At 29.8% G+C, this 20,970-nt stretch overlaps 1 protein-coding gene across 4 annotated transcripts in view; it reads left to right on the top strand.

The window, feature by feature from the left end:
• Positions 1–20,412, top strand: part of LOC113404165 (tyrosine-protein phosphatase corkscrew-like) — a 30,216-nt gene extending 9,804 nt beyond the window's left edge. The window contains exons 1-11 of one of the 4 annotated variants that reach the window (XM_026644978.2): positions 7,064–7,345; positions 10,189–10,359; positions 10,729–10,882; positions 11,287–11,430; positions 12,533–12,664; positions 13,036–13,163; positions 13,437–13,598; positions 14,189–14,299; positions 14,880–14,970; positions 15,650–15,798; positions 19,941–20,412. In XM_026644978.2, coding sequence (XP_026500763.1) covers positions 7,142–7,345; positions 10,189–10,359; positions 10,729–10,882; positions 11,287–11,430; positions 12,533–12,664; positions 13,036–13,163; positions 13,437–13,598; positions 14,189–14,299; positions 14,880–14,970; positions 15,650–15,798; positions 19,941–19,961 — 1,467 coding nt within the window. In that variant the 5' untranslated portion in view covers positions 7,064–7,141 and the 3' untranslated portion in view covers positions 19,962–20,412. Of the gene's footprint in view, positions 1–7,063; positions 7,346–10,188; positions 10,360–10,728; positions 10,883–11,286; positions 11,431–12,532; positions 12,665–13,035; positions 13,164–13,436; positions 13,599–14,188; positions 14,300–14,879; positions 14,971–15,649; positions 15,799–19,940 lie in introns of those variants that run through there. The other 3 variants (XM_026644979.2, XM_026644977.2, XM_026644976.2) reach the window with 3 other exon arrangements.
• Positions 20,413–20,970: the final 558 nt, after the last annotated feature.

Genomic DNA, 20,970 nt, shown 5'->3' with positions numbered 1-20,970 from the left:
ATAATAACTTAAACATCCTGTGTTGCTTCCCATAAAATAATCTGAAAATTAGTAAACACTTTATACAGTAGGAGTTTTACACATTATATAAGTAATTTCATTGCACACAATCAAATAATAATTATTATAAAAATGACTTCGTTAAGTCACGTAGTACATTATCTCGTGATACTATTATTAATATGATTATTCCGTATTTTAAAAATACATTACTATATATATTCCCATCAAGTCTTGTCACGTGTTTTCGCGGAGGTCTTATTAAATAAAAATGCGATTGACATAGGAATGCCTGTTTTAAATGCAGATTACTGCTGTTAAGGAAATAATTATAGCGATATTTTTCAATTAAGTTGACGAACAATAATACGTAGTGATTATTTGAAATAAGATTTATTACTTTATTTAATATAATATATCACATCAAAAGAAAATAACAAATTGTTTTATTTTTTTATTATATGTATTACAACTCATCTTTGCATTTTAGTTAAATAAGCAATGTAGGGGGATCTGGCACATAGTGTCAAAAATAAGTTAATCGATCCTAATAAAACTAATTTGTGGATATCATATGTCTATGTATATCATATAACATATCATACTACTGTGATGTGCTTAAAATTGTCTTTTCTATAACGTTCTAGATCGTTAACGATGAAATACCATTTATCAATAGTTTTATTTAATTTAATTTTTCACAAATGAGTAGGTACATGCGTCATTATTGAGTTCATGAAAACAAAGCAGTGATTTAGACCCAGTAAATTATTATTAGGAGTTTTACACATTATGTAAGTAATTTCATTGCACACAATGAAATAATTATTATAGTAAAAATGACTCCGTGAAGTGACATAGTAATTTGAATTGTACGAATTGAGTCCTTTCATTTGATACCCAACACCATTTATTTTAAAAATACTTTTTTCTAAATACAGGAGTGTATATGTCCTCTTGAGAGCTAAATATTAAATTTAGTGTGACGTCACGCCTAAAACCGTAGCCTAAAACCACCAGACGATCAAGATGATGGTTTTTAGATTTCTGTTAACGTGGTCATCATATTAGTCATTTCAAAGTATATAAAATATTAAGCAAATGTTCTACGAATCGGTTCACTCGATGCGGTGAGTCAGTGGTCGTCTGGCGGCTGTTACCTTATTAAGTTACCCTTAAGAACTACATTATATACGCTTAGTATACTAAAGTTTCTTCTAAATTAGTTTTTAACTCACTAAACATTGTTAAGAAACTGATTTTTAATTTTATTTTTGTTTGATTAAAACTTGGTATGGCATATTGAATTTCGATAATAATTGTTTTGATTTTTCTTTTTATACAAATAAATATATTTATAAAAAAAAATATACAATGTTGCAATCCTTGCCACATATTGTCATTTATCATTTAACTGTATACTGCAGGCGAATAGCTCTACTGTGGCTCTGTTAGCTTAGTACTTGCTCTTACAATGTTGCAACAATGTATGCAGCTAATGGATAAAGTATTTGAGATAGTGTGTGTTGTTTGTATTGGTTATTTAATTAAATCTCTGTCTATATATACGATAATTCCCAAGTGACTGTGGCTAATTATTATTTATTTGCTACACAAAGTTAAACAACTCATTCATTATATTATAATTTTAATTAGATAATAGATGATATAATTTTAATTTTCTATGTACAGTACTGTATACAGTCAATAAAGTCATTGTTATTTCTAAAAAAGTCTGCCTCGGAGAAAATTAGTTTTTTTTTTTTTAAATAAAACGTTATTAACATGCTAATTATATTTATTTTTATACTACGATGAAAAATTTAAATTTGTAAGTTATATTTTTAAAAGAATTTTAAACATTTCACAAACCTCAATTATTTAAAAAATAAAGTAAATTATTGATTAACTTAATTAAAGGCACTATTTTTTCGCCCTGATCGTCATTTTGTTTAATTTAACTTAAATAAATAATTTCATTACATATACAATAAATATTATACTAAAAGATAAATATTACATTATTAACCCTTTTTTAATTTAATCACAAATAATTTTCAATATAAAAAAAATAAATAACGAAAGCTGTGAACGAATTTTGCAAAATGCATCTCGCAAGAAAATTGCTGCGATTCAATGTTGCAACGAACTGCACTGTACTTACTAGGAGAACAGATATCACAGAGAGTGTTTCGTATTCCCTATTAAATGCGAATTCCCGCTTTAATAAATAGAACCAAATACACAATTTTGTACACAAGTTGAATTGTTAAAAATTAAACTTTAAAAAAAAACTATTACTTAAAGATAAAGAAATAGTCCATGTTTTATATTTTATAATTATTTTTTTTTATTAATCAATTTTTTTTTTTTCTGTAAATATATTGAAATTAAAGTATTATAACTCATTTAATAGTGTACTGGCATATGAGCAAGACATAATTATTTTCTCTTTTCTTTGCATTTAATTCTTCTTGTAGGTGAACATAGTGCGTCAATGATTCGCTACCCGTGCTCATATTAAGCTTCAGATTAAATAGATATGGTAGCTGTTTCATAAAGCAATCTACTTATACAATTCAATAGATTTCAATAAATTTACATTTCAATATACCTTGCAACTAGATATAGAAACGTTTTCTGTGGTCTTACTTAATTCACTTCCCGGGATTAAGGATACATTGTAGATTTTATTATTGTGCGTTTTTTATTAATAATTTTATTTTACTTTAAAAATATCTTAAATATCTTTAAAAATACAAGATCTGTCTAAATAAATAATTATTAATAACTAATTAGGTAAGGTAATTTAATTTTTAATTTTTTTTTAATTCTTCAGGATCCCGATCGCTCTTTCTCTAGTACATTAAGACTAGTGGGATGAGAAATCAATTAGAAGTTTTTACACTCTGAGACTGTGAATTACGTGACTATAAAATATCACTTAACGATGTCACGTTTGGACCGAGTTTTAATGTTATTTTAAATGTCGTATCTGTCTCAAATAATTGTAATTATTACTAGTATTGTATTATTTTCTACCACATTGCTGTGATACGTTGCCGAAAGTTAAAATTACTGAAGGCATCCAAACAGGTGGGCTGGACAGATATTTAATTTATTTATATAGTTAATTTTTTAGGCAAAACAAAAATTCTGTTATATATTTTTACTAAGGGTTAAATGTCAAAAATATTTATCTATTGACTTTTAAAAAATATTAATTTATAAATATAATATTATGCATTTAATTTTCTTTAAAGGCAATTTTTTCAAGCTTTTTTTAGCAATGTATAACTTAACTTTAAACTTAACTTTTAACTTGCATTAACTACTCTGAATTTTTATTTTAAATAGAGAAGGATCTATATATATACAATAGCTATCAATGTACTAAGACATGCTAACTCTAGTGGAAGTCTGATTTCCTAGTACTAGAATGCACTAGGTTGCAATCAAATAACTATGTATATGCACGTAAAGAAAATCCAACTAACCGAAATCGTAATTTTTTTTTTATTTTTTAAATAATTGTGAATTCAAATTATGTTTGAATTGTTATTTATTTGCCTATATTTTGCAAATTATGCAAAATTGATAGATTAATAAAAAAACAACATCCGTTAGAAAGTCCCTCTGGTTGTGTATGTTTTTTCAAACTTTTTTTCACTTTCTTCAACGGCAGTGCAATTTTAAGTGCATTGATGTAATAGGCGAACAGAATCGCAGGGGTATATATAACAATCAATACTAACATTAATGACTTTCAATAATAATTAATAACAAAACCAACGAGAACGGCGGCATATTTTCTATGACTCAAATATAGTATGTCCGAAGAATCCAAACTTCCCGCCGAAAAGTCAATTTCTCCGTGACCGGTGAACGCGCGCTTTTTTTTTTAATATACGCTTCGAGGTATTGATTATTAGGGAGTAAAAATTATTATGAGAATATTTTGTCTGTCATGTGTACTTTGTCCTGTTTGTGTGCAAGTCCGCGCGAAATGAAAGCAATATGCATAATAATTTAAAAAATAAATAATTCTCGTTGTCATCTATCTTCTTTACACAATTATTGAACTAAAATTTATTGTTTTGTTCTTAATTCCAATCTTCAGATAAGAATTTATTTAGCTTATTTATTATTGGGAATTTCATTTAATCAGATCAAAATTATATTATCTATCTGCCTAGAATGTCAACATTTCTCGATTGAACCGTCCTTTTATTCGTTTCCCTGACCTAAAAAGGCATCTTGAGGCATCAATAAAAAATAATAAAAATAAAATATTATATTTTTTTGGCATTACAAAGGCGACAGTTACATTCTTAATTTAAAATAGGCAGCGAATATGCCGTTTGCTTTAAAATATTCTGTTGCCGAAAGATAAATAATATAAAAAATTACGGCTCCGCTCAATATCTCAATAAAGTTAATCTTGTTATCTCACAATATTGTTCATATTATTATACCTACTTAATAACAATTAATTATAAACATTTTCGAGATTAATTTGAATTATATACAAATTAATAATTTATATTGTGACCAAAAATTTAATTATACTTCTCAATTGATTAATTATTGTTATATTATATTTCTAAACTATTGCTTATTAAAAAATAAAGTGGGTTAATAGAATAAAACCTTGCCGCCAATAGGAATTGATTTGATAGAGACTTGTCGCTTAAACAGCGTGCATGCAGTAAAGTGAAGTTGCATTGAGATTGCAATGAGGTACTAGGACAACATGTTGCTTGAAGAGATTACTTTTTAAGGTTACAATATTCTACATGCAACTACAAACTAAAATGAAAATTGCAGAGGAGAATATCATCAGGATTGTATTAACTGATAAAAAAATTGGAAAAAAATAAAATCAGAATGATGTAAAACTTTCATTCAGTAAATTAATATATAATATACAATTTAATTTATAAAATAAATAAATACATTTCGTTTGTTAGGTATCACTAGTATCTATTATTAAATTGATTAAACTTACTTAAGAATTAGTCTTAAAAGTAAGAATTAAAAGCTTTGAAAGAGATATTGTATAATTATTGATTATTATGAATTATTTTTTGACAACTTTAGTTTTTCATTTAAATTGCATTTGTCGCACGAATAAAATGTAACTTCTTTGCACAGGGCAACTGCAATGTGGCATAACGTGGGCAGTACTTTTACTAGGAAAACAGGAATCATACGAAGGTCTTTGTTGCACCGAACAGTGGCGGCAACTGCATTTTAGCAGTCCCGTTTGTGATTTTAAACTTTATAATATCTAGCATTCGATGGCACCAGCTAAACGATACCGTAAATACATAAATCCATAAATTATAAATAAACGCGATTTTTGTCCTACATTTTTAGTATTTATTATAAACAGGGAATGAGATTTCCCTTTAAAATAAATTATTTAAAAAAATATGGCCATATTATGCATACGTACATACATGTCACATACGAATGATATGAGTCGGTCTTCATATTCGAATCGATTTGTCCTGCCTTGCTTAATTAGGAATTACATATGTTTTCAAATATAAGTAAAGTTAAATATGCGTTTAAATAGTCCTTAACTGTTTGCTCTAATGGATATATAAAATATTAATTTATAATTTTAAGTTTAAAGTTAAATTAAATAAATATATATTTGAAATCAATATTTTTTTTGAATTGTGAGTGTGTTTGTGTATATAATATGGGTTGGGATTATTATATTATATTAAAAGTAAGCGTCGTTTTGACAAATAAGTGAATAAATCACCTTTAACTACACAATACAACCAACTAACATATCGCGAAACATACATACATACTCGAAAAAGATAAATATCATCTTATTTGATAAACTTCTTATTTTTTTTAAGTGGGCTAATTAAATATAATTGATAGTGTCATTGTATTTGGTTCAGGTGTTAGGCAGGTGCATGGTAATAAAAGAAATCAATTATTGATTGATTTGAATAATGTGATGGTACGGGACTTCAAATTAGATTGACATTTGACAAATTTTTCACCTCAAAAATTTTCCTCTTCTATTTTAAGAAAATGTTTGGCCAACTTGTTGGAGTACCACCAAGCCGATCCAATGCTGGTTGACTGATACAGGTGGATATATATATGAAAAATACAGATTTCCTAAAGAGGTGTTCCTTCACCGCCCAAAACAAGATGAATTATAAAAACAAAAATTAAGTAAATATGGAAAGTATGTTGTGCACGCAAGAGATTTGGACCCGTAACCGTACTTGTACATAAAATTCCCGGAATCAAGAAGATAATTGATGCAGTCATTTAAAACATGTCTGTAGAGTTTTGATATAGTCAAATAAAAATATAAATAGAATTATTTATAGTTTTATAGACAGGAATTAAAAATTGCCTTTTTAAAATTGTTTAGAATTGTTTTTACAATTTTAAAAGTTTATGTTTACTAGAATCCCAATTTCATTTTTTTTTTAATTAAGAATAATTTTGAAAAACTCGTCCTACTTTAGAATACTAAAAAAAAAACATAGTCAGCCTACAAATATTTTCACATACAGTTTACTGTTGCAACAGTCTGGTCTTAAATTATTTAAATGCTTCCTATTATAGCAATGAGAAGAACCGGTTAAAACAATATAAACAAATATATAACATAAATACCATAACTTCGTTATAAAATAAGAAAGTTGTGATACCCCTTATCATGGGCGGTCTATTAAATTTATTAAATTGAACCCAATTCTATTCGTCGAAATTAGATTGGAATACTAATTATTGATAAAAATTACAGTCATCGTATTGATTATAGCAGCAGGATTATAACAATATAATTGTAATTTAAACCAAAACTAGTACTGATATGCATAGTGCATCTAAAAATGTATCCACGCCATTGAACGTTATAGCCGGAATCGCCTTTTCATCATCATTCATCATTCCATCTCGTTCGTGCTGCGTTGCCACATCGTGCAACGCATTGTACTAGGCATCCAGAAAGTAAGGAGTTGTTAGTCGAAAACAGGGCATGCGCGGAAAGCCTAGACTGGATGCACAAATAGGTCATTAGTGCACTGTATGTGACCTAACTTCACTCTAGTTTATTTCAATGTGAAGTTGGTTTAGTGTTGTCGGTTTGCAATAAATGCAACAGTGTATGATATCGCACAAATTACCAGGATATCATATCGTCGGTGAAGTTAGCTATTGGTCAGCCTACCACGTGAATATAGGAAATGCATTTTGCATCTGCGCAAGTGTTGTTTTCCCAATCGTTGATAGTGCAACAGTGATAGACGCAAACAAGAAAATTGAGATCCGTAAAGTGCGCTCTTCTATTCTTATTAAGGTAAGATTGCTATATATTCCTTATCTCATTTGCTGGGAACGTTACAATGCCTATATAAGAACATTAATATCAAATCGAAACATCTCTGGCGTGAATATATTTCTGTTCCATGTTATTGGATATTGTTTGTTTTGATATTATTGATTGATGCAATGTCTGCCTTGAAAAAAATATACATATTTACACCATATATGCTACTTTAAATATACGAGTTTTATCGGTTTCAATTATTAAATATTTATACAAATTATATATACATATATTTATATTTATATATATAAATCTATAATATTCATATGAATATATATATAGATAATGGCAGTGTTGAATATTATTTCGCTAAATATTTAATTTTTTATTAATATATATATATATATGCATATCAATAATATGACGAATTTTATATGAAAAAGGTTTTCTCTATGAAATGGAAAGAGAATTATTTTTAGAATGTAAAGTGCAGTCCGGATCGATGGTGTTGCAAGGTGTTTAAAACAGAATATAGAGGACCTAATGATGTCCTAGAACTCTCGAATAGTTTAATCAAGTAATCATTTTGAATACTAGTATGAAATAGAATATATCCTGACCCGGTTGCACTAATTATATTTACAATTAGCCTGCATGACAGTCGACCAATGACGTAGCGATCTGAGAAAATTGATTTTACAACGACGCCATCGTGTATAGCAAAGTTTACATATGAAATATATCAATTCGGTTTCATTTATTATTTATATTGTAAACACCGTCGTCGTCATTTTATATGTATGTATATATATTGTTTGTTTGTTCAGTGTATACCACCTTGGAGTCGATGTTTTTTTTATTATAATATCAATCGATCAACCTAAAGGTTTCTGGAGGTTTCTTTAAGCACTACGGTCGTCTTTTGTTTTATTGATATATTTTATTATATATGATATATTTTATTGTGTTCCTTGTTTTTTTTTCTCGGTACACTATACTACGAATATTCTTTATATTTGTATTGTACTGTACAAATCGTATACATTTAAAGTAGCTAAAATATATTTGTGATGTAAATAACATTTTGAATTATTGATACTGTCGTTAGATCTAAAAATTGTTTTAAATTTTACGAGTATACTTTTTACTCTTGATAGATTTGAGTCCCGTTTTGTATGGTAACATATTCTTATTGTTTTGAGTCGTGAAAAAATTCACTAGTGTTGTCCTTTCTAAGCGTAAGTAACAAGTGGTTGTAATTGATATTTGTTTCATTTTCAGTTGTTGTTATTGATAGTTATATTTACGCTGATCATCATGTTCATCATTCGGCCCTCATTGATAAAAAAGATGACGAAACCCTATTAGAGCATATAACATAATAATGACCGGTCGCTGTTCTCTGTTAAATACGGGTAAGCGTTTTGACGGAAATATCAACGAATTTACAATTTTGTGTATCTTTTCAGACGAGTATAGAGAATTTTATATTCCTATGAAACATACATCATCAGACAACAGTATCTTTTAGGGTATTTTATGTTGTATAATAGTAAATTAATAACAGATGCTAAGCAATTACAAAAATCTATTTGAACGTATAGGCTAAATTTCAACTTCAAGGGTGAAAGGGTCAATTTCTATGGGCGGTAGTGACCACTTAACATTAGGTGGTCCATTTGCCCGTCCGCCTATTACTTAACAAAAAATAAGAAGGAAAACATCGTGTAGAAAACGCATGTGTTGGTTGATACAACTCCAAGTAGTCTATCGACTACCAATCCGCCATTTGCTAATATTGTTATTTACATTGGAACAGCGTCGTGAAATATACTCCCAATCTTATCCTAAAAAGGGGATGAAATGAGGAACCCTTAGACCAGCCGAGGGATATTTTCAGTCTGTTACTTAAGTTAGTTTTTTAAATTGTTAATAATGTGATATTTTTAATGACTTTGCAATTATATCTATTATATTGGCAATTAACATTTAATTTTATAATAATATTTGAATGTTTGAATGAAAAATTCAATCAACAAAAATAATTTTATATTGTAAAGGTAATTAATATATATTAAGCATATATGTATTATTGTCGATATGAATAGCATTAACCACTTTTTATAATTTTTTTTTCAATACAAGACAATGACTGACACATTAACAGCCGAGTTCTATTGTGTAGATTTAATTGATGTGTAATATTCTCTAGGCTCTAGCTGCAACAGGCTGTAACGAGTTTATTGCTTATAAAGAATATATTGACTTATCACGGCTACAGAAAGGGCTTACATACAACTTTTACATTGAAGAACATCATACAAATTCTTGCAATTTTTTCCGCCTAGGATTGTTGCAATTCTCGTCTTTTCTCAAGTATAATACGTCTGTATTATACATATAAACGTTCCTCTTGAAACACCCTGTTTATTGATGAGATCGCATTAAGTTCATATAAAGATTATCAAAATCATAATATCAACGAGATATTACTTGTGATGCAAAACACAAATACAAATATCCACAATTATTTTCCAAGTCAAGTGTTTTCTTATAAAAATGTATACTTATAAAACAGAATACAGCCGTTATTCCTTTTATGTGAGAATGTTTCACAATCATTGATCGTAATTACTTTATGAATAGAAAATAATTACGAAGTTACAGATTTTGCAATTTAAAATACAACATTACGTTTTTGATTGAAAAAAAAGTAATATATATTAATAATTAACTAACTAGTAGCATCTGTGGTTTACCTCCGTTCGAATTTAATTCAATTTTGTGTGGTTTTTTTTTTTTTTGATAAATGACTTGAAATAAATCTAATCTCAATCTCAATATAAATGACTAAATTTCTATTTATCCGTCAGCAGCATAATAAATACGACGTGGGTAGCGGCGAGCAGTTTGACGACTTAGTGGGGTTGATCGAACATTTTCGGTCGTATCCTATGATAGAAACGTCTGGGGACGTACTCCGCCTGTTGCAACCAGTCAGCGGAACACGTCTTCGAACGGACGACATTCACACCAAAGTTCAGGTAAGTCCAGGTCATTGCTATGGTCTAAAGACAAGAAACAGAGTTTTCATTAATAGACGTATTGATTTTAACGAAAGGTATCCGTTGATGTAACTGGTGCCTAAGTAAGTCTCTGATGTTTCCGTTTGAAGGATGAGTGAGTTGGCATAATTAGAGGCACCGTGCACTGACGGTGTAAGTTCCATCTATATAAGAAGATCAATTTGCTCCTCTGCCCTTGTACATAAAACAAAAATAAAAAGTCAATTAGGAATAGAAAAAAATTGCCAATGCTACCTGTTACTTGGCTAATTAACTAGTTTAGAATATCAGGAAAGTTATCGAATTACATCAACAACATCAAAAAATATAATGTAATAATTTTTTAAGGATATGAGGTATAATCAAGACACTCACCACAATACAGGATTTGACGGAGAGTTTCATTCACTTAAAACAATGGAGGACCTACATATGTTCACGACAGAGGAGGGCTTGAAGCCGCAGAATGTGAACAAAAATCGATATCGCAATATATTGCCATGTAAGTAGAATTTTTTTTTTTTTCAACTTAATTTTGAAACAGCATAGATACTACTCCTTTGTAAAAGGACAGAAAGTTCATAATAGAATCATATGTATTTTATTCAAGTAACTACTACAGGTATAAAGCACTTTTGAATCGACAAAATTTCGACTCTGCAACTGTCTCGGAAAACAGCCTCCAGTAGGATGAAATGGTAATACGAAATCAGTCAAGCCCGTGCTTTATTTGTGTTTATAATCTTGTGCTAACCGGCGAAGGAAAACATTGTGTGCGCGGGGTAATTGAAAATCTCCAATATACATATGTCATAATTTCAAATCAATAGGAGAATAAGGCTTTACCCATTAGGTATACATATACTTCCTGTGCTAGCGTAGATTGAAATATATTTCTATTTACAGTTGATCAGACCCGCGTAAAATTACGCAGGAACGACGATAAGACTCAATCAGATTACATAAATGCAAGTTACATTCGCACCTCCCAACTGGTCGAACCAACCGGCACAGTTCAGTCATCAAATGAAAGCGTCAACAGCGTTAATTGTAAGTTTTTTTTTAAATTATTATAATCAGCAAATACACTCTCTACGTCATACTCACTCTCATAATTCAATAGAAGCGAAATATGACACGGCCGGACAGAATTCAAGTGCAGAGCCAACGGGCTTACGTGCTTTCGGAATAAATTTGCAGCTAATCTTCAGAATTGGGATTTCTACTAAGAATTACTCCAAGGAGCCAATAACTTTTTATTTGGGTCGACTTGAGTTTTACACTTTTATCGATATCTGCTGCTTTATAAGTAAACTATTAACCACTTTTAAGAAACTGGACACTCGGAATGAGTTGCAACGTCTCTTTAAATCATTCACCTGTTGCTCATTCATGACCAGGCACCCTCACGCAATTGCGGACGACTGTACAAAGTGTCAAATCAATTTGAAGAACAATGATTGAATGAATAGCTAAGGAACAATAACAACTATTCATTTCTATACGATTACATAATCCTAGCTAAGAACCTGGTACGCTGCAACGTCACTTTTAAATTTAATCGTTTTGTATGGTACTATATCAGAAACTCAAGTGCAAATTAGCACAAAAACTGTCATTTTTATATATATCATTAGCGAAGTTAATAAACATGCCACTAAATAATGATACAAAAATACCATACGTAATAGAGTTAGTCTATTCTAAGTAGTGGTTAAACAATGGCACGCCACATAACATAAACCCAAGGACTCGTAGTTGATTGTAGTTATACGTGAACTTCACGGCAACAGATCCTGTTTCGGCATAACGTATATCGTAAAACGTATAAACAAGGAAAATTACCTACATTGTCTCATACATCTGATGTACGTTAATGTCATACTAATGAGGTTGCTCCATGGAATACGTGAATCGATACGGAATAATTCGCGGGAGCTTCGATTGTTCGATCGCGTAGTCATTTGTTTGTGGCAATTATTTTTTATTTATTTTCCTGTTGAAAGATTTATTTAATACCTTAAATACTTATGTAATTTACTCTTTACAGAGATAACGCGTTTAGTTATATGTATATTATGTAGATTATCCATATTTCAATAAGTTTACTGGTAAACGGTATTATCTCAAACTGGGTAAATTTTATTTTCAGCCTTAATCCTCAGACATGATGCCAAAAAGGCAGCTCCGTTGGTCACAAAGTCCTTATCGGACGATGCTCTAAGAGATGTCAAGAGGTATATCAAAATGGACAAAACGGGTAGCAATATATGTCGAAATATAAGTAAGTCTCTGATATGTTATCAAATGTGTTACGAATTGTTAGTTAGCTGTGAATTATGAATGTGTAATAATTACATATTTAGCTATACATTATTTGATTATTGGTTACTTCTGATCAAGTTGAATTATGTCATGTCTTTTGTGTTACGATCTTATAAAGGTTTTTTAGGCGTATTCACAAAGCTCGTTAACGCCTCAACTCAACTCGGTCTCAACTCAAAAATTATCAACAAAATCAAACATTTAGTTAACATTTAGGGTTGTTTGCGGATTGATCCTTATAATAGGATAAAGACGACGACGATAACTTTGAAATATTTCACTTTAGAATTATTTCAACTTAGTATATATATATATATTTTTATATTTCAGTGAAAGACAAGATATATATAGCCACTCAGGGCTGTCTTACCAACACGACAGATGATTTCTGGCGCATGTTGTGGCAAGAGGACGTGAGGGTGGTGGTAATGATCACTATTGAAGTTGAAAAGGGAAAGGTACTATTAACTAATTTTATTCATCATTATACAATTAATTATTTATATAACATAGAAGAAAATCGGATACTAATTATTACTAGTGTTGCTTATGGTCGAAAATCACCAGATTTTTTATTCAAAATGCATCGCGGATTAAGGCCTGATAGTATCCATCATTTTATTTGTGAATAATATTCATTTTAAATTTGACTATTAAATTATTGTTCAGTGATTTCGATTTCGATAAGTATATAGTCACGAACGAGAAGGTAAATATTATTATTTTTTTAGAGAAAATGCGAGCGTTACTGGCCCGAGTCTGGCCAAGAAGAGACTTATGATGAGTTGACAGTGAAGTCCATGTCTGAGACGTGCTATGAGGACTATATCGTCAGGGAGTTCGATGTAAATGATAACAACACTTGCCGAACAATGTACCAGTACCAGTACACGGTAAGACGTTCAAATAATTATAAAATTAACTTTTTTGTTGATACTAAAGATGATATTTATAATAAATATATAGGTTTAAGGAAAATGCGCTTACGGGCAAGTAGGCTGTCTGATGTTAGGTCGCCACCCATAGACATCGGCAAAATTTGGAAGCTAAGATGTTGGGTAGTTTGTGCGTGTAATTACACTGGCTCTCTCACCCTTTCTACTGGGTAATATTACTAAGTTGCTTCTATATTACTTGGCGGTAGGATATGTAAAGAGTTGGTGGTACATGCCCAAATGGGCCAACACAAAGTAATTGATTATATGCAAGACATTCAAAATAAGCAATGGTATTATGAATACAAATATTTATTATATCATAGGCTTTTTAGATGCTTCTACATATTTGGGTATTTATTTCTATAATTTTTTTTAAATATTTGTTTTATGTATGTTCTATTACATGAAGATTTTTTTAAATAATACCAATGGCCCTATCTTTTTCTAAAAAATTACATTGTATTTTTTTAAATATTTTTTTCTTTTTGTTAGAACTTTTTTACTGCTAGTTACAAATTAATTAATTAATGTTAATATTTATTCAGAGCTGGCCCGATCACGGCACGCCAGTTGACACAGATGGAGTCTTGGCGTTTGTAGAAGACATAAACAGACGCATGTATAGGATCTCCCAGGAGAAAGATGGCCCGGAACAGGTGAGTTTTCCTTTAGACAATAATTTGTGAAGTATAATAGTTATTTGCTACAGAAAATATATTTATTTAATATTTATATTCCTTTAATATATTATACAAGTACAATTTTTAAGTAATTTCAAACTATCGTATTTTTAACTAATTTGTCGTCTGTGACCAAAATAAATTTCGTTTGTCATACTTTTAAAAATTTTAACTTGTTGTTATGTGTTTAATTATTCAGGAATTTATTTACATATTGTCGTATCAAAAACAAATGCAAGTATTGTATTGCCAAACTCTGGTCACAAAGTTGCCAAAATCTTGTTGACTTTACTTTATGAACTTAATTTATATTTTATTAATTTATGAGTTTAATTAAGATTATTTATACTAAAATTATAAACCTAATGAAGAGTTTGTTGCAGCTCATTAATCTCAGAACCGCGCAAACTGATTTAGATTATGATTTTTGGTTCACGTTAAACAATTGATTGAAAATAAATATATATACCCGTAGCTTATAAGATTTCAACGTACTTCGACCCACGGCTTAGCGTTTGTTAAGATAAATTAATGATAATCTGTTGTGTATTTTCAGAACGTTCTGTGTGTGCACTGCTCAGCGGGCGTTGGCAGAACTGGTACTTTCATAGTTCTGGATATGCTGATTGACAAGATAAAACTATCAAGTAAATATAATATTTTATTAATTATTTATTTTAGTTTTTATGTTATGGTTACAAGCGAATTATAGCGAAAAGTTACCAAAGCGAATGTGCCAACATATATGACAGCGCTGTACACAAATGTTCTATGTTCTAATATTATATGCGTTATATTGCTTTGAAATATATTTTATCGTATGTCTCATCAGCAGTACTGACACTACAATACACTACACTAAACTACACTGCCAATCTTACATTCCGGTATCTAAGAGAGCTTGCTTCATTCCAATCGCGACAGAATAAGGCAAATCTTAATAGCGGTAGATATAACTTATTGCAAAGCGAAATCTCGTTCATTTCTTATGTAATTAAAAGGCCATGATTAATCTTTTGCGATGGTATACTATGTCAAAAGCAATTCAGTCTAATAATTATTAAAATATACACTATGATATCCGCATTTGCGCGTTATAAAAAAAGAAATATCATCTAAAGTAAATACAACATTATACATGATCACGTCGCCAATGTTGCTGCTTGCGAACTTAATGCGAATTTGAAAAATGCTCTCGAATTTTTGCTTGATTTTTAAAGTGCGATTTTGAAAAGTACAATATATAAAAAATACTTTATGTAATAGATATATACTTACAGTCGAATGCTATCCATGAGCTTTTGTTACATAATTTTGTTATTACAGGATTTAATTGTGAAATAGACGTATACGACACGGTAAAGTTGGTGCGGGCGCAGCGCAGTGGGATGGTCCAGAACAAGGCGCAGTACAGATTCCTTTACCTGGCTGTACAGAATTATATCGATAACAATAACATTAAATTAAAAAAGAAGGTAAATGTCAAAGGTGTCGCATAAATGTATTAACAAAAAAAAAAATTTTAATAATCGTTTCAAATGTTACATGGTAACTATATATGGATGTTGTGTTTATTGTTAAATTAATCTTGTTTAACATATTTTAAAGTAGTGTTAGGTTAAATGTTTTAACTATAATTAATCTAAATTGGGTATGATTATATTCGCTGGTGGCAAGTTGTGGATTTCTTATGACGAAACTAACTTACGACGAAACTAACTCGCGTGGGTAAACAACTTGCCTTTATCTGTTGCATTATCATTGTAAACTTCAAACGCTGTTTGCGTTTCTTTTAATTTTAATAATCGTTATGTCGTATAATTAAAATAATCGAGTCATTCCAATCGGACCTCGATTTTTCGGAAACCTGATTGATCCAGACAAAATGGTTCTTTTAAATCAATGGTTTCAAATGTTACACGATAGATAGTTATATATGGATGTTTTATTGTGAAAATAATATTAATTAAATTATTTTAAAGTAGTGTTAGGTTAAATGTTTTAACTATAATTAATCTAAATTGGGTATGATTATATTCGCTGGTGGCAAGTTGTGGATTTCTTATGACGAAACTAACTCGCGTGGGTAAACAACTTGCCTTTATCTGTTGCATTATCATTGTAAACTTCAAACGCTGTTTGCGTTTCTTTTAATTTTAATAATCGTTATGTCGTATAATTAAAATAATCGAGTCATTCCAATCGGACCTCGATTTTTCGGAAACCTGATTGATCCAAACAAAATGGTTCTTTTAAATCAATCGTTTCAATTGTTACACGATAGATAGTTATATATGGATGTTTTATTGTGAAAATAATATTAATTAAATTATTTTAAAGTAGTGTTAGGTTAAATGTTTTAACTATAATTAATCTAAATTGGGTATGATTATATTCGCTGGTGGCAAGTTGTGGATTTCTTATGACGAAACTAACTTACGACGAAACTAACTCGCGTGGGTAAACAACTTGCCTTTATCTGTTGCATTATCATTGTAAACTTCAAACGCTGTTTGCGTTTCTTTTAATTTTAATAATCATTATGTCGTATAATTAAAATAATCGAGTCATTCCGATCGGACCTCGATTTTTCGGAAACCTGATTGATCCAAACAAAATGGTTCTTTTAAATCAATCGTTTCAAATGTTACACGATAGATAGTTATATATGGATGTTTTATTGTGAAAATAATATTAATTAAATTATTTTGAAGTAGTGTTAGGAAAAATGTATTAATTGTAAGATCAGCTTAATTGGCTATTATTATATTCCCCGGCGGCAAGTTGCGGAACTGTCTCATGACAGATATCGAGAGTCATTCTATTATGAATGTATTAATCAATATCAGTAATGTTATTATTTTGACATAAAAATCAAATCAAATAAGTCGAAGGATAAATACTTCATGTATTAATGATCGCTACAAAAGAATATACATTTTCTGTTATCGGTGAGCACTTAGTCCCTTGCGATAACAGGGAAGTTTAAAACAGGAAACACTGCTGTGTTCTCCATTCATTTAACGTCTTTCTTGCTGATGAGAACATTTGCTTCAGGTCTCGTGTACGACGATGCACGAGCACCTACATGCTCTTATCTCTTCTGTTTTCACGAATCCAATGTTTAATGTCATTGTTTATTCAATAACAAACAAAATCTTCATTGATTTTTAAACATTTGAATTCTAATATCGCCGTTATTTCTAGCACATTTATCATATCTGTCTTACATGTTCCGCAAACTGGCACTGGGATAATTTAATCTCTATTAAATATTTAAGAAAGTATTTTATTTGGATAAAAAAAAATATATAAATGTCTAAATCGATGGATAATTAATAAAGAAATATATAAAGTTTAATTTATTTATTTACCATCTATTAAAGGTAAAAAGCTAAGCAAGAAATTGAATATCTAATATGAAATCCAGTATACGAGTCACCATTGTAAATATCGTACCTTATCTTGACTTCGGTTCGTCTTCGTATAGGGAAAAGGAAATGTTTGAGTGATATACACAAAACATCCATTAATTAATTGTTAAATTAATTAATTTATACTAACCACAATGTAACATTAATCTTTAACAATAGATAAGATTATGGATTAGCAACACTCAAAAAAACTATATTAATAACGATCAAATGCCGGGCGTTGATTAGCGCATCGCTTGAGAGCGGCTGAACCGATTTTTCCTTTTATTTGTTTTAAAATGTTCGAAGCAGTTTGATTTAGGTTTAAACGAATATGAAAAAAAATCAAATACGGGAGAAGCTGAAAGTTTGTTTTCTGTAAGATAGTGGCGCCACTCGACTATTACAAAACAGTAAATGAAAAGTTATCGCGTTTATGATATTCAATTGACATTTGAATTTCTTCAACATTGAAGGTTGTCTGTTTACGTTATGAGACATTATTCGCTTTTTTTTCCCGACATGTAAGTAACTCAAACTACATAATAGTTTTTTTTTCGTTATACACTATTGTCAATCGTAGAATGGGAATTATGTTTTTAGTTCTTCTTCGTCATTAACCTCATTAAATGGGCCGAATTGAAGGGTTGCAGTTTATATGGGAAAATGTTTCTAATATATGTACACAAATATTTCATATTTCTGATAATTTCCAAAACAAATCATAGATTTTCAGCGACTTTCAAAATGTTGTTTATAAAGGTAATTTTATTACACTACGTGTGAGCGCAAAGATAAAATTAAAAGCTCTTCCATCAGCTTTACTGAAAAAAAATAAACAAAATTCGTTCAAAACTTGACGAAATTAATATTAATAGATATACAGCTGATGTCAACAATTCACGCATGTCACAATCAAACATGTCACAATTCTTTGTTTATGTGACTCAAAAGGAGAGTTTATAAATGTGTTGTATATTATATACCGTGCTTCTTCATTTGGACGAATCGTCTCGACAGTCACCTAGTGTGAAATCAAATTGGGCAGTTAAGACAATAGACTATTTATTTCTAGAAGAGAAATAAATTATGTACTAGAAATCAAATTAACACAGTATTTGTGTTCAGTTTCGAAAAGTTTAAAAATGCACGAGTATTTTCTTTATTGGATAAATCCTTCATTTATTCATTTGGACGTAACCTTTCATTTGGACGTATTTTTTAACAACTTCAGGTAATTTTATTTTTATATGACACAGCGCCATCTGTCAGTACATGAAGAAACTAACTGCAGAAGCTTTGGTTGAAAGTTCAGGTTTAGGTAAATAATTAAATCATTTAATATATAAGCGTTTCACCTTTTTTTTAAAGTCATCAGAACACAAATCATATCTTTCAAAATCTTTAACTGTTTAGACATTGCTAGCAGAAATAGTACATTATGATAATATAACGTTAAAAACAAGTCAAAGCAAATCTTCAGATTAAAATATCGCCATCTTTTATTTAGTAAATAAACTAATTATGAAATTTTAGTACACGCAGTTTTGAATATTGACGCTAGTTGTCAGAGTTTATTATGATTCTTGCTCATTTTTGTAAGATAATTATTACAATTTTTATAAAATTTTTGACTGATCTTGTTACACTAACGAATCATGACATTCTCATTACTTAGTAATAACCGTTTTGTATCATATTTTATGAATATTTTCACTTTCATTTTTTTGGGAAAAAAAAATGGGTATGACCAAAAAAAAGTTAAAGCAATAGTTTTGAAATATATATAAGTCACACGTAGTTTTTGTTTTAGGCAATATTTTTTGATTAGCACATTTATTCATTTTGTAAGCGACTTTGTGTGTTTCAAAATTATCATTAAAATTCGTTTGCATTTCAATTTATTTGCGGTCGGTGCCTTTAGCTCCACGGTTAGGATTTCACAGACCAAGCCTGGGAGTTATTTGGATGGTTGGTACTTTTTGACGCACTTCCGCGCTCGATCGTTGGATTCGATCAATAAAAAAATCTTAATGGTTTTAACATCACCGGCCTGTTTATGGGCTGGCTCTATTCGACTCTGCCTGAACTGAACTGAAGGCGGCTATAAATTGATAAAAATATATATATAAATTAAAAATTGATATTATTGTCAAAAAAAGATACTTCATGTGGGGAAATTAATGAACATTTCTTTTTCACAGGTGTATACTTCCGAAGCTTAAGTGGAAAATACCGGTGAAACAAAGTGTATAATTATTTATTATTGAGATACTTCGTGTATTCAGTGTACAACACTAAAATGTGATCACAAATTAGAATTAAGTATTATTAGTGTAATATTCAAACCGAGGTAAATAGTACTATGGCAGAAATTTCGCGATTAAAGCGAGACAAAACACGAATGTGTATGGTCGGGAAAGAGAGACAAATGTTAGTTTTTATCTGTAAATAATGTAGTATTGCATTTTGATAAGTAGTATTGCCATATAAAAAATATAAAACGTTATTTCACAGACTGTAAAAAGGGAGCCATGGTCACCAATGTTTTGATCTTGGTAGCTAGCACCAAATGATAACATTAATTTTAAGAATATTATATATATATATATATACATAAATTGTTCGTAGGTTAATTTTATTGTACCTTGAATTAAAAGGTTGTTTTATAATGAATTTTATTTTTATCTATCCCCTCTAGAGAAAGTGCAGCTGTTATATTTTTATTCACAAAATCAGTGGTGTATTTACCAGCAGGCTGAGCTGGCCGAAGCCAAATTAATTATGAAAACCGGATTTCGAAGTATTTATCGAAATAAGTCGTGAAGATATCTTACAAATAGTAGTTTTCTTTATTTTCATCGCACATGCGAGATAAATAAACAACTAAAAAGGTTTTTATTAAATTTCATTTGTTCGCTCGAAACAATGCTTGAAACTAGCTACAAAGTTTAAATTGATGTTCAATTAAAACTTTGTAGGCACTCAGGCACATGTGTTAACACAGTTAAGTTAATAACGCAGCAAATATAACAATATATTTGCCTTGCCTATACTTGCAAAATGTGTAAATCCACCACTACACGGCACGTACAACGCTTTATCATTCAATATATCATGTAAATAAATTATTTCATTGGTACTAACGACTTGTTTAAAAGGCAGCTGAGAACTTACAAGTTGGTAGTACTTAACACCTGTGCTTCGGAAAATATTATTCTGTCTTATTGTGTC

This window comes from Vanessa tameamea, chromosome Z (assembly GCF_037043105.1).
Source record: "Vanessa tameamea isolate UH-Manoa-2023 chromosome Z, ilVanTame1 primary haplotype, whole genome shotgun sequence".
NCBI classification, from domain to species: Eukaryota; Metazoa; Arthropoda; class Insecta; order Lepidoptera; family Nymphalidae; genus Vanessa; species Vanessa tameamea.
The sequence above is the reverse complement of the archived record's forward strand: the minus strand, read 5'-3'. Positions and strand labels throughout refer to the sequence as shown.